General features: G+C 37.9%; 1 protein-coding gene across 3 annotated transcripts in view; it reads left to right on the forward strand.

Annotated features, from left to right (window-relative positions):
* Positions 1 to 13,580, forward strand: part of ZFAT (zinc finger and AT-hook domain containing) — an 83,883-nt gene that overhangs the window by 56,470 nt on the left and 13,833 nt on the right. For all 3 annotated transcript variants that reach the window (XM_042808669.1, XM_042808671.1, XM_042808670.1), the window contains 4 exons: positions 4,061 to 4,199; positions 9,224 to 9,342; positions 10,653 to 10,779; positions 12,784 to 12,914. In XM_042808669.1, the coding sequence (XP_042664603.1) occupies positions 4,061 to 4,199; positions 9,224 to 9,342; positions 10,653 to 10,779; positions 12,784 to 12,914 (516 nt within the window). The remainder of the gene's footprint in view (positions 1 to 4,060; positions 4,200 to 9,223; positions 9,343 to 10,652; positions 10,780 to 12,783; positions 12,915 to 13,580) is intronic.

Consider the following 13,580-nt stretch of genomic DNA (forward strand, 5'->3'; position numbering starts at 1 on the left):
TGGAGCTCTGTCCAGCCTGACCTTGAATGTCTCCAGGGATCACAGAATCACAGAATCATAGGGGTTGGATGGGACCTCCAGAGATCATCGAGTCCAACCCCCATGCCAAAGCAGGTTCCTTACACCAGGTTGCACAGGTAGGCATCCAGGGAGGTCTTGAACATCTCCAGAGAAGGAGACTCTACGACTTCCCTGGGCAGCCTGTTCCAGTGCTCCGTCACCCTCACCATAAAAAGTTCTTGGTGCGGAACAGCACTTCCTGTGCTGCAGTTTCTGGCCGTTTCCCCTTGTCCTGTCTCCACTCACCACTGAAAAGAGTCCATCCTCGCCACTCTGCCCCCCACACCTTAGATATTTATAGACCTGGATCAGGTCTCCTCTCAGTCTTCTCGCAAGGCTGAACAGACCCAGTTCACTTAGCCTCTCTCCATAGGGGAGATGCTCCAGGCCCTTCACCATCTTTATGGCCCTCCATTGGACTCTTTCCAAGAGATCCCTGTCTTTTTGTGCTGGGAAGCCCAGAACTGGACGCAGTACTCCAGATGAGGCCTCACCAGGGCAGAGTAGAGGGGGAGGATCACCTCCCTTGACCTGCTGGCCATGCTCTTTTTAATGCACCCCAGAATGCCATTGGCCCTCTTGGCCACAAGGGCACACTGCTGGCTCATGGCCAACCTGTCGTCCACCAGAACACCCAGGTCCCTCTCCACAGAGCACCTCTCCAGCAGGTCATCCCCCAACCTGTACTGGTGCATGCAATTATTCCTCCCCAGATGCAGGACTCTATACTTGCTTTTGTTAAACCTCATCTGGTTTCTTACTGCCCAGCTCTCCAGCCTGTCCAGGTCTCACTGAATGGCAGCACAGCCTTCAGGCGTGTCAGCCAATCCTCCCAGCTTCGTATCCTCAGCAAACTTGTTGAGGGTGGCCACTATTCCCTCATCAAGGTCACTGATGAAGATGTTGAACAAGACTGGACCCAGCACTGACCCCTAAGGAACACCGCTAGTAACAGGTCTCCAACCGGACTCTGCACCCCCCAACGATGACCCTCTGTGCTCTGCCAGTCAGCCAGTTCTCAACCCACCTCACTGTCCACTCATCTATCCCACACTTCCTCAGCTTTGTTCTGGAGACAGTATCAAACGCCTTGCTGAAATCAAGGTAGACTACATCCACTGCTCTCCCCCCACCCACCCAGCCAGTGACAACATCATAGAAGGCTACCAGGTTGGTCAAGCACGACCTCCCCTTGGTGAACCCGTGCTGACTACTCCTGATAACCTCCTTTTCTTCCAGTTGTCTGGAGATGGCATCCAGCACAAGCTGTTCCATCACCTTTCCAGGGACAGAGGTGAGGCTGACTGGCCTGTAATTACCTGGATCTTCCTTCTTGCCCTTTTTGAAAACCGGACTGGCTATCCTCCAGTCTTCAGGCACCTTCCCCATTCTCTAAGACCTCTCGAAGATGACAGAGAGCAGTTCAGCAATCACCTCTGCCAGCTCCCTCAGCAGTGTCCATGGAGACATCCACCAATGCTCAGACATTATTCTGGTAAAAAAACAAACAAACAAACAGCAAACACAAAACAAAAGCAAAACAGTACAGCGTAGAATTTGAAGAAACAAATTTGAAGTGAATGGACTACATTTTCCTGACATAGTAGGAAAGCTGGGCAGATGTAGAGTGACAAAATATTAGAATAGATTTTGAAAACCTGGAAGAGATGTGAATAACCAGAGAGAAAACAAATTAAGGGTTAGAAAGATGTTTTGGTCATGGTAAATGAAGTTGAAAGGCAGTGGAAACTAAGTTGGTTAGAAAATACTTAGAATCAGCCAAATGCTACAAGGGAAGAATAGATCAAAACAAAAACTGCTGTACTGGTGTAAAACAATTGGAAAACTTATTAAGATTACTTTTGTTTGTACCATTTACTAACACTTGTCACATCATTAAAGCGATCCTGTTACACAACTTCAGCACATGTTTAGGTCATTTAAAAATCTGTGATTTATTTTGTATATTTCTTAACTGTTAGCGTTTCTTCAGTCAAGTGTATTTTTAAAGCCTGTTTTGAAAATAGCATTTCTAGTGAACTTGCACTGTGTCATTTGGTGTATTCTCATGAACACTAAACATGCTGACAGTTCTTCTGATAAAACAGTACCATCCAGATGTATTGTTCATTCATTTCCCTGTATGTATAAGCATTATACCTGCAGAAAAACATGATGATCAGTGGTAAGGTGATGTCCTTTTTCACCATTCTCAAGTTCTAGCACTCGTTCTTTTTGTTAAATTTATTGAGATATTGAATCTGGTCAGTTTCATGATTGTGTTCAGATTGTTTTTGACAACAAAAATTTTGTAACTTGACATTTGAACATTTTTTTCTGAATATCAGCTTCATGAATTTGCACTGTAGACAGTAGTAGAGCAGTAAAGTTGCTGCTCTTACACCATTACAATACAGTTTGCTTAAAGGAATCAACAGGATGTTTAGAAAAGCCCTTTTCCATTACGGCTTGGAGATGCTAATGTAATTTGCTGAAGATGGTGAACTTCGAGCAGTAATGAACAATAGAAGCCTTGGGAAAATTTCTCTACCAATGATTAGATTTGCCTATGTTTTTTGTTTTGTTCATTTGCTTGCTTGCTTTCTTGTCCTATTTTCTGCCCTGTACTTAGCTGAAATGTGTGAAGTATTCTAATTGCATAGCAGATAGCATAATACTGCATATTGTTCAGACCTTTTGTTACCATCAGACATGTTTGAAATAACTGAACCAAATGTAAAAGGTTGATTATTCTGAAACTTCCAAAGTATTAATTAGAAATAATTATAAGTAGATACACGTGAAACTATTGTGTGACCTCATACTGGCAAATAGGACAATAGCAGAATATTTTGTGATCTCGTACTGGTGACTTGGACAGACCATTTTTGAAGTTTTTCTGCACTTCCGTTTTCATCTTCAGGATCATAGAACATCCACTGCTAGGTTTAGTATAATTCAGCATGTACTATTTCATGTTTGTTATGTGCATTATCATAGCATAAATGTATTCTGTTTGCACAGAGCTATAGAGGTTGTGCCATCAACTCTATATGGCCAGATTAAAGAAAAAATTACTGCCTCTCCCCACTCTGCTACCAATCCTGCTGTCATACAGCACATAATAACAGTACATGCGAGTGTATTTAAACTGATACAACAACTAAGCAATCTGCATAAAATATTTACTTGAAAGAACTGTGGTACCTGCTGTGGAAAAGGAGGGCATTACTATGAAAAAATTGAAGGCTGAATGTTACAGCACCTTCTGGATTGAAAGGTTAAAGGAATCTGAACACCAGTTTTCTTCCTTATTGAGGCTTGAAGCCTCAAGGAAGGTCATGAGCAGCAACGTTAGGGCAATGTTCTGGTCAGTAGACCCTGACAGCAGACATTTCCCTGCTTTAAATTCAGCTTCTTAATCAGAATTTCTGTACCAGCTGTTTTCTGCTGACTAGCTTTAGATGAGTCTGGTCAGTGTGGCTGCACATGAAGCATTTTGCTTGTTCTGAGGAACTTGACTTTTCCCGAAGGAGTTCAGTCAATGTCTGCATTCTGTTTCAGACCTGGTTCTGCCTAGCTTCCTTTAATAGTTGCATGTCTCACTCAAAAGGTGGAGTTATTTTAGCTCTCTTACTCCCTCTTTTTGGACAAAAATTACTTTGTTCAGGGCAACTGAGTAAATCGCTTGCAGAGGATCTCTGTGTGGTCAGACCTGAGATCAGGTCTGATTTCATTAGAAAATACCCAGTTTATTGAATTGTGAAAGTAAGTACTGATATTATAATGTTGAGAATTCTTGGTTATTTTTTTTTTTTTTTTGTCTGTTTGTTTGTTTGTTTTTGCGTATAATTACAAGTTCAAAATTGTAGGTAAAATTTAGTTGTGACTTTGTGTTGAATTTTGGAAAGTCTCCTTGGAAAATGCCCAAAGTAGAATTCAACCTGGTTTCTCTGAATCTAAATCTAGCAGCTTAGAGCTGTTTCCTTTTTGCTCCTAGCCTTTCCGTTGTGCACACTGCCGTTATTCCTGCAACATATCTGGTTCCCTGAAGAGGCATTACAACAAAAAGCATCCTAATGAAGAGTACGTAAATGTAGGTTCTGGGGAGCCTGCCGCAGAAGCCCTTATCCAACAAGGTAAACATCCACTTTATAAGATTTGATGTTATCTTGCTGAAGCAAACCTGATGTACAATAAACTTCTGCAAGATATTTATTCATCATGTTATTGGGTGTTATGTTATAAATTAGTACTACTTTGTGGTAGTAATTCTGAACAGCCTGCCTTTAACTGTTCTTTCACTGTCCTTTGTTCTTGATTTCTAAGAGTGAGTGAATCAGACTTTTGATTGACCTTGCCTGTTCTGTTCACTGCTGTGTACATTTATCTTTTTCACTTGTCTCCTTCTGTAAGTAAAGATTCGGTATCTTGAAATGAATGACACACTGATAAATTTCGATGACAATTTTACAAGGTTGAACTAAACACTGAGAGTAAATGACACTAAATTGTTCCCCCGCAAAAGAGAGTGCAGATAAAACCAGTTGCACAGAGTACTGCTCAAAAGCTTGTTTGTGGCCAAAGGAAGTACAACTTATGTATGTGTTAGTATAATGTAAATCTTAACCTAATTTAAGAATAGTCTTTAATCCAGATCTAATGATGTTAATCTTGATGGCTTTGTTTTCTTCTCCCCTTCTGCTTGAGGTCAGTGTTAACATGTTGGTTTCTGCATGTTTACGCTTTCTTTTTAATTGGTCTGTAGCTCCAAATTACATCCAAATTTACTGTTAATAGTTTAAAGAGCAACAAAATACTTGTGAAGGGCATCACTGTTGTCTATCTGCAGATCTTTTTTTTTTTTTTTTTGGTAGTTTATAGCTGAGATCTTCTTTACCAACCTTGTGTCCCATTTCTTATCACTCCTTGTCTTCTATGCTGCATCTTGTGTCTCCACATCAGAAGGTTGTTGTACCTGGCCTGCATTTCTCTACTTCGTGTCACTGTGTTAGGGTCCTAAGTGTTCCATTCCTTTTTATTGTTGTGTAAAACTAAAGTTGTACTACACAAAAATAAAACTGATTAGTTGTAGGCACCTGTCAGTTGGAGAAATGGCCATCATACACAGGTCAAGAAGACGTAATGAGAATGTTGGCGGATATCCAAAATTCAGGAGCCAACAGAGCGTCAGAGGGGAAAGAAAATCAGCTTGAATTAGTTTATTTTATCATGTTTATGTAGTTAGCATTAGAAGTTCTATTACTCACTGTCATTATTTTTTGTTGATAATTTTCAGCTGAAGTCCTGTATTTCCTTCTGAAAAGATGGACAGCACTATTTGCTTTATTTCTGCCATTTCTACTTCATACAGGCATCAATCACAGTGTAACTTTTTCCTTGCAGAGCCTGAGTAACAGCAAAGCACTCGCATGTACTGGTTGTCTGATTCCCATCAGTCCTTTTTTGCACTGGGCAGTGAATCAAAACAAACAATTGACTCTGCTATCAGATACCTTTGTGAGTGTAAAAGGTTCATGAAACACAAACTTTATTCAGTTCTAGTGCCTAGACTTGAAGATGGAAAGGCCTAATTAAATAAAAAAAATTGTTCTGGAAATATTTTAGGGCTTGGTAGAGTTGATTTTATTACTTCTTTTCCACTGAAACAAACAAACAAATTATAAAATAGAGAATGCAGTTGTTGTCAGAGAATTAGGACCTTGGAATGAGATTAAAGGGAATTACCCTTTATGTTTTTCTCTGCTAGACATGCTGTTTTCCCTGCCTTCTTTCTCTTCCTTTCCGTACACATTTCCCATGCTACCACTAACACTGTGCTTGCTTCCCAGTTGTTTACCTGCTCTGTAAGGTATAGGAACAGTGAATGGACTTCAAATTTGTGTAACAGCGACCAAGACTATGCCTCATCTCAGAACTATCATGAGGAAAGCCATGCTAGTAGATGCAGTTTTCCCACATGCAACCTCCTTTGCCAGCTCCTCTTCCTCCTGTGTAGCCTGTTGTGGGGAGTATTACATGTGGACTCAAAAATGGGGTCATTGTAGTTTTTTTGTCAGACCGTATGAAGATCATTTATCTTTTTTTTTCCCCCTCTCAGTGTCTTGGTATCTCACTAGGAAAAAATTGTTCCCTTTGGGAGACTGAGTTAATTAAGATTTGCATTTGGAGTTGCACATAAGTGCTGTTCAAGTTAATTTTTTCCCTGATTTTGGAATCAGAGGATCTTTGGGTCACAGCACAAATGGATCAATGTGGACGTACGATGCAGTGTGACAAGATATGCAGCCTTGGTCAGTGGTTGCAACTTGCTGCCTCAGTAGTCTCTATCAAGCTTCAATTTAGCATATTCATGGATCTGAAAGCTATTTTAGAAAATTATTCATGTATTCATATTAGAGAAAATGACTGTTCAGACTTGCTATTAAACAAGTCCTTTGAAATTAAAGGACTGCAGACAAGTATGAAAAGACAAGAGAACGAGTAAATGAGTGGGTTTGAAAAAAAAAAAAAAAAAAAAAAAAAAGAGAAGGGACGCAAACAAAAATTAACACCTAATAGAAGCCATGTAAAAATATTCCTCATTTTGTATCCTGCTTGTTCCAAGTTACCCGAGAGTGAATCATCTCACATGCACTCATCTTTTCTTCTCCATTCTTGTCATTTGGTTTGTGACTACAGTGCAGTGTTCCAAATACCTTAATTTTAAATACTTAAATGCCTGTAAACTGCTGGATTCCACTGTACATTCCTGGAAGTGCTTAGAAAATAGAAGAGGCAAGAGGATTATGTATTGCTGGGAACAGCCAGGAGGGTTTCTCTTCGGAGTTTATATTAGAAGACTCTGCCAACTCATTAGATAGTTTCTTTTTTTAGTTTAATTTGTTCTCCAGTGTTGAGCATGTCATGTTGTTTTTTTTCCTGTAAATTGCTTACTTTTTCTTTACTGATTATTCCCTACTACTCATTGTTTTGCTTATGTATTTCTGCACTCTCTGGAGTATGGGTTTTCTATTTGTGTTCATGCAGCAACTTGCTCAGTACATTCAAGATGATCTGTTTGTGGCCTTATGGTCTATTATACCACTGTCATCACTTCAGCAGACAAAAACAGTTGTCTTTGTATATTTTTTTGTTGCAGAGATCAGTTTTGATATTAAAAATAGAAGATACGTCATTTACTGACTCTCTGCTGCAAATTTTTAAAGAATTGTGCAAAAGTTAGTTTTCCAAAGTTTTCCAAATCACTGACCTAGACTTAAACATTATCAGTTCTGTGCTTTCGTAGTTGTTCTTTATTTAAAGTCTCAGTAACAGAAGTTGCACTTTAATTAATCTGGTGTATTGTTATAATGATTTCCATAGCTAATGTGGGAAAGGCTTCTCTTACACAATGGTATTCCTTTCTAATAGTACAGATTAGTGTGGAATTAATATTTAATTTCCTTTTCTCAAACTGATAATTTCTTTGTTCTCATCAGAGCCACATTATTTTGCTTTTGTGAACTGCAGAGTTTTAAGCCCTCTAATAGAGAAACCAGTTCATTTTTGTGTACTGGGATAGAATATTAAGCATCTGCTATAATGAAGTTTGGTGAGGACTTACACTAGACTGAGAGCAAAGAGGGGGAAATCATGGGTGAATATTAAGTGTCAATGAGAGACTCTAGTGAGTGCGTGTAGTTACGTTCTGTTTTACCAAAACAGAAAGTTTATTTTCACCTGGTAGAATACCATTTGGTGGATTTCCATGACTGTAACACTGAAAGCTTTTTCTAATCACCTTATGCTTAAAAGACTATGGGCAGTGAGAGCTTGGCCTATTGCCAGTTTGTGAGAGTCTGTTTGAAGCATTTCAACACGATGAGTAAGAGTCATCATTTGCCATCTGGTGGAATAGCTCCTAAAGCAGTTAGATTTGTTAGAGTGAGTTCTGGTCACCTAATGCAACAAATTATCATATGTTATTCCTGCTCTTATTTAGTCAATAGGGAAAAAACAACAAAACAAAACAAAAAACAAAAAATTTACTTGCATAATTACAAACAACTGGAATCTGACATTTGACAAGTGACTTTAATAAGAAAAAGAAGTGAAAACTGTTTAGTCTAAAATTCGCCGCTTATGATTTCATCATATTCAGTATTTTTTTACCCGTAAAAAATTGTTTACTAGGTTAACACTGTGCCAAATTCACAAATATGTTGTTTTGAACTTGAGAAAGATCTTCAAAGACAACAAGTGTCTTAATAGGACAGCAGGAAGCCAGTATCTAAACCTAAAACTTGATAGAGCCCATTCCTGTAGATTTTTTGAATATACATACAATTTACATTGGAAGCTACAACAGCATGCAATGGAGCAAGCATTGAAGTTTCTGAAGAACTCTACAGTTTGAAATAAAAGGGTATTTATTGTGAAAAAGTATTTATTTAGAATTATTTAATGCATGTACTAGTCTTAGTTTATGCTTGGCCTATGGCACAGTATGAGTCACAAATACCCTTGGACTTCAAAGAAACGTCACTTGGAACCTACACGTGGTCTCTTAGTGCTGCTTAGCTTGAGTTTCAACCAGAATCATGACTGTGAGCTTATGTTCTTGCCCAGTAAGTAAGTTGTTACTTTGCAGTTTAAATTCCCTCTGTTATATTCTGGCTATATCTCTTAACATTTAGCTCAGTAGGCTTGAAACCATTATTTTTCACTTGGACTTAATTACAGAAATGAAGTACTATCTCAAGCTAGTGCAGATAGCTGTATGTTTGTAACTGGGGAGGGATTCCCAAGAGAGGGATGTAGAAGCAGAGAAAGATGGAAACAGCATTTCTCCAACTTTCCATCCATCATAGGGAAACATGAAGGTAGGGAAGCAAGATTGCTATACCTTTCCAGGTGCATGAGTTGTTCCAGATTCCTTTTATTACCATTATCCAAAATTGCCTTTAAAGCATTTTAAGAGTTCACCTACTTTGTGAGGTTTTTTTCCAGTCTTTCATACTATTTACATTATGAAAGCAAAGATTTTAAAATTAAATTGTAAATCTTAGCAGAGATGAGGTTAAATGAAATGGGTGTTTACTTCCTTGAAAAATACCTAATAGAAAAATAACTAAAATAATTTATTTTTGTCTCCTTGTAGGTGGTATTAAGTGTCCTGTTTGCAGCTTTGTATATGGCACAAAATGGGAATTCAACAGACATCTTAAGAACAAGCATGGAATGAAGCTTGTGGAACACGATGGAGAAGCAAAGTGGGAGGTAAAGCAAATTTTTCATGGATTTGGGCCTAGGATTTTAGGAAGTTATGGAAGGAAAGTTAAGGATAACAAGTGTTCAAAAGTGTGTTCTCAGCTTTATATAAGAACAGGAGGTCCTGTGTTCTGTCATCACCATTTTCAATGCACACACTCCTTTGACTGTCAATATTGACTGCTTTCATGACTAGTAATTGGACTAATAATGTACTGTGTTTTTTTGTATGGAGAAGGTTCTAGTCCTCTGCTGCAGAAAGAATAAAAGTTTTAGCAAAAATATGTGAAACTAGAAAAACATACATACAAAAAATATACATACAAAAAATATTCACTGATGTTAACTTGAAGGTGCCCAAAGCTGTGAGGTTGTATTGAATTAATGAAAGAAGCTTATGACTTGGTCCAATGTTAAAATACAGAAAACTGAATTTATATGTTAATCACCTAATGAGATACTATTAGAAAGAGTATGTCTTCCACTATTTAGTCTTGTGTCCAAAGTATATAGGAGTCACAGCATCAATGATTAGGAGCAAAGCTTAGAATATTTAACGTAGATCTAAGAAGCCAAGTCAGGAAAAAAAAAAAGCAAAGCCAAAACCCATCTGAATTTTCTTGATGGGTGGGGTAGTGCAGCTGCCTTAAGCAGCTGTAACTTTTAAATCTTTTCTCTGCTGTAACTTGGGTAGCAATTTGTTTTAAAATAAGGACTGTTACTTTAATGAAGCAAAATTGAATGTAGATGTAGAAGCTACGGCAAAACCGCAGAACCATCCAGTCACTTCCATTAAAAAATCACAGTTAGCAAGCTGAGTTTCCACTGCCTGATTAGTTCATTGTTGGTCTCCAGTGACAGGAGAAAAACGGAAGTCAATTGCAGTGGACAAGTCAGTTTCAGATCCTGCTGGATTTCAGGCAGTCTGGCCCTAAGCATCAGCCTGATGCCTGGTTTAGAAGTCTGTCCTGTGGTTTGTGTTCAGCAGTACGCATGGATAGAGTCCTTTGAAGTGTTATTTCCATATGGATTTCACAAACCATACTATATCCGCCTTCCTTGGTGGCCAAACATGAGAAAGTAAGAGGACACCCAGGATTCAAGCAAATCTTTGTCATTGGTACAATAGTAAAGTCCCATCAGAACAAAAGTACATGTTAACAGCCTCTTTTGAAAATAGTAGCTGTGGGAAAGATAATTTCTATAACTCTTGTTTATTGTCCAAAACTCATTATTTTAGACTGATAACTTTGATTGTTCTCTAATTTGCTAAAATGAGAGGGAGATTATCCATGCGTTGGCTGGGTTTTGTTTTCAAGTTAACTGCTGAAGTTTCTGAAGAAGCATCTACTCAGTATCTCCATATCACAGAGGCTGGAGAAGATGATCAAGGTACTCAGGCTGCTGTAGCTGCATTACAGAACCTTAGATACACTTCTGAAAATGGTAAGTTACCTTTCTGGGGGGTTGGAACACCAAATATGTATTTTTTCATAAATATCTAGTTCTTTTCAGTATAGTGGGCAATATACAATCGCTGTGAAACAGTTAAAAATGCTGAAATTTGTCATCCAGAAATTCTTGGGAGTTTATATTTTTTCTTGGAGAGTAAATAGTAAGTGACCATTATAATTAATTTCTGTGTCCTTAAATCATTAATAATCACCACACTGTACTTTGCCTTTTATTATTAAATGTGTGGAATTTCCTGCCTGCATTATTCAATGTATTGTGAACTCAGCTGCCTTGACAAAGCAGATGGTGTGTATCTAATGGCAGTTCTCTAGCTATCATTTTTCTTCCGTTATAAATCAGCCATCCTACAGAACTGACACAGTGGAATGCTTAATTTACCGTATTCCTAAAACAGTACAACCAAACTTAACTCTAATGGTACAGGAAGCAGAATGTATCACATTCAGTATCACATTAGACAAGAAAAAGAGATTGATAAGTCAGAAACAATAACAACTGTAAGAAGAAACTCTTAGGTCTAAGAGAGTGTTAAAACAGAGACTAGAATCAATGCTTATATTTTTTGAATTTATGTGTGTAAATAAATGCAGTGGCTGCCAGAGGAGAGCATTTTACCATTGCTGTGAACTGTATGGTTCATAATACAAATAAGTTTCACAAGCTCCCATTTCTTTTGGCATCTCCAGGCACATCGCAGTTCCATTATGTAACTGGCACTTTCTGTATATTGTTAATAAGTGGGAATTCAGAATGAGTAAAAATATCTTGAGAAAATTTCTTAAGCTATAATATTTAAAGTAAGCATGATCACGGAATATGCTGCATATAACAGTTTTGATTTTAAGCATGAGGCAGTAATTTTCAAAGTAGAACAATTTGGTTTAATCATCCAACTTTTCTGATATAAAACCTAGTAGTTCATACCAGTTATGTAACTGAAGGCAGTTATACAGGAAAAAAATTAAAGCAAGAAAACATTTTTCAGTTCTCAGATAAAATTAGATCCAAATTTCATTTGGATAACAAAATAGAACTACTTAGTTTAAAATTAAATGATCTGAGCTAGATTCCCACTACAGTATCAGTTTGTAAAGGTTGGGGGTTAAGACATGAGCTTTATTCCATTGACTGGCTCCTTCAGGCCTCTTTCCTAGTTTCAGCAGATTTCAGCAAAAGGAAACAGCTTTATCATGACCTTGAGTTTTCCTCCCTTTCTGACATCTATCATGCTACTGCTAATCGTATGGACGTGCAGACCACAGGAGGGGGATTCCTATTCCTGCATGTCACAAAACATTCTTCAGCAGCTGAGTTTTTCCTTTTTACATTTCAGGAGAAGTGAAAGTATGTAATTTTTTTTGTAAACTTGCTTTTCCTTTGGTAGAATTGCACACATAAAGATAATTGAAAAATGTGACAAACATGTTCTGATCCCATACTTATAATGTAATAGGCATTGATTTTCTCAAGAAATTAACTTTTTCACTTCAGCACATTAGTGATAATTTAAGGATGTGAGGTGTTGCACACATTCGGACAGATGATAAACACAGATATCTAATATACCAAACAGCTGTCTTTGTTGTAAGTATAGGCTTCAGATTCTGCTTAATATAAATGTCTGGCAAATACACATTTGGATTTGTATAGTCTCACAGCTGCATAATTTACAGTTACTGCTGTGAGTTGTATCTGTTGTTTGTTTAGTCAGTGTATTCTTTTTGATCTCTTTAAAATAGTTATAAAAATGAGCAATGTGGTTTCACTTGTTGATGCACACATTTGTTTTGTGAATACTTTCATCCTATAGATCTGTTATTAAAGTGTCATGCTAGTGAGCTGGTTGAATTTACAGGCAGCACAATGTATCAGGGTTAAAGCATGAGGGGAAAGAGTGTCTCTGGCAGTTAGATTTGCATACCCTTAAGGCCTGCTTTACTGTAATGATCTTATACATACTGTCTTTCTAATAAGGTGAAAGACTTGATCCAACAGCTGTAAACATTCTCCAGCAAATCATTGAGTTGGGATCAGAAACCCATGATGCCACTGCAGTTGCTTCTGTTGTTACCATGGCACCTGGAACTGTGACAGTAGTAAAGCAGGTAAGAGCTCTTCTCCATAACAGCTTTGTTTTATTTTAGTATATTTCTTGTGAAATCAGTGAAGTTCTATAAAGCCTAAATTGTGAATGACTTTGTAAGACACACAGGATTTGTCGTAAGGTAATTTTTTCCCTTTGTTGTGTGTATATATGTATAGAATCATGGAATTGCCCAGGTTGGAAAAGACCTTAAAGATCATCGAGTCCAACCACAATCTAACCACACTACCCTAAGTAACAGCCCTCTGCTAAACCTAAACTTACCTGGTGCAACTTGAGGCCATTTCCCCTCGTCCTGTCACCTGTCATCAATGAGAAGAGACCAGCCCCACTCTTGCTGTAAGCACCTTTCAGATACTGGAAGAGAACAGTAAGGTCTCTCCTTAGCCTCCTTTTTCCTAGACTAAATAGCCTAGTTCCGTCCCAGCCCCAGTTTATGTGCACACACACACACGTTTATACATAAATACACTCATATATTTATATAAAATACATAGCCATCAGTATAAATACATAAAATATAAGTGGATAAATATATATAGGAACATGTGAGAGCGAGAAAATATAGCATTTTCAGACTTCTTAAAATAGTGTACCTCCATCATGAGTGAGGATGTAGTCCCACTGTCATCTAAAAGAGTCAGGAGTTCCTTAGTGCTCCATTATT

Source organism: Centrocercus urophasianus, unplaced genomic scaffold (assembly GCF_019232065.1).
Source record: "Centrocercus urophasianus isolate 14NV4802_14NV808 unplaced genomic scaffold, USGS_Curo_1.0 seq_11, whole genome shotgun sequence".
NCBI classification, from domain to species: Eukaryota; Metazoa; Chordata; class Aves; order Galliformes; family Phasianidae; genus Centrocercus; species Centrocercus urophasianus.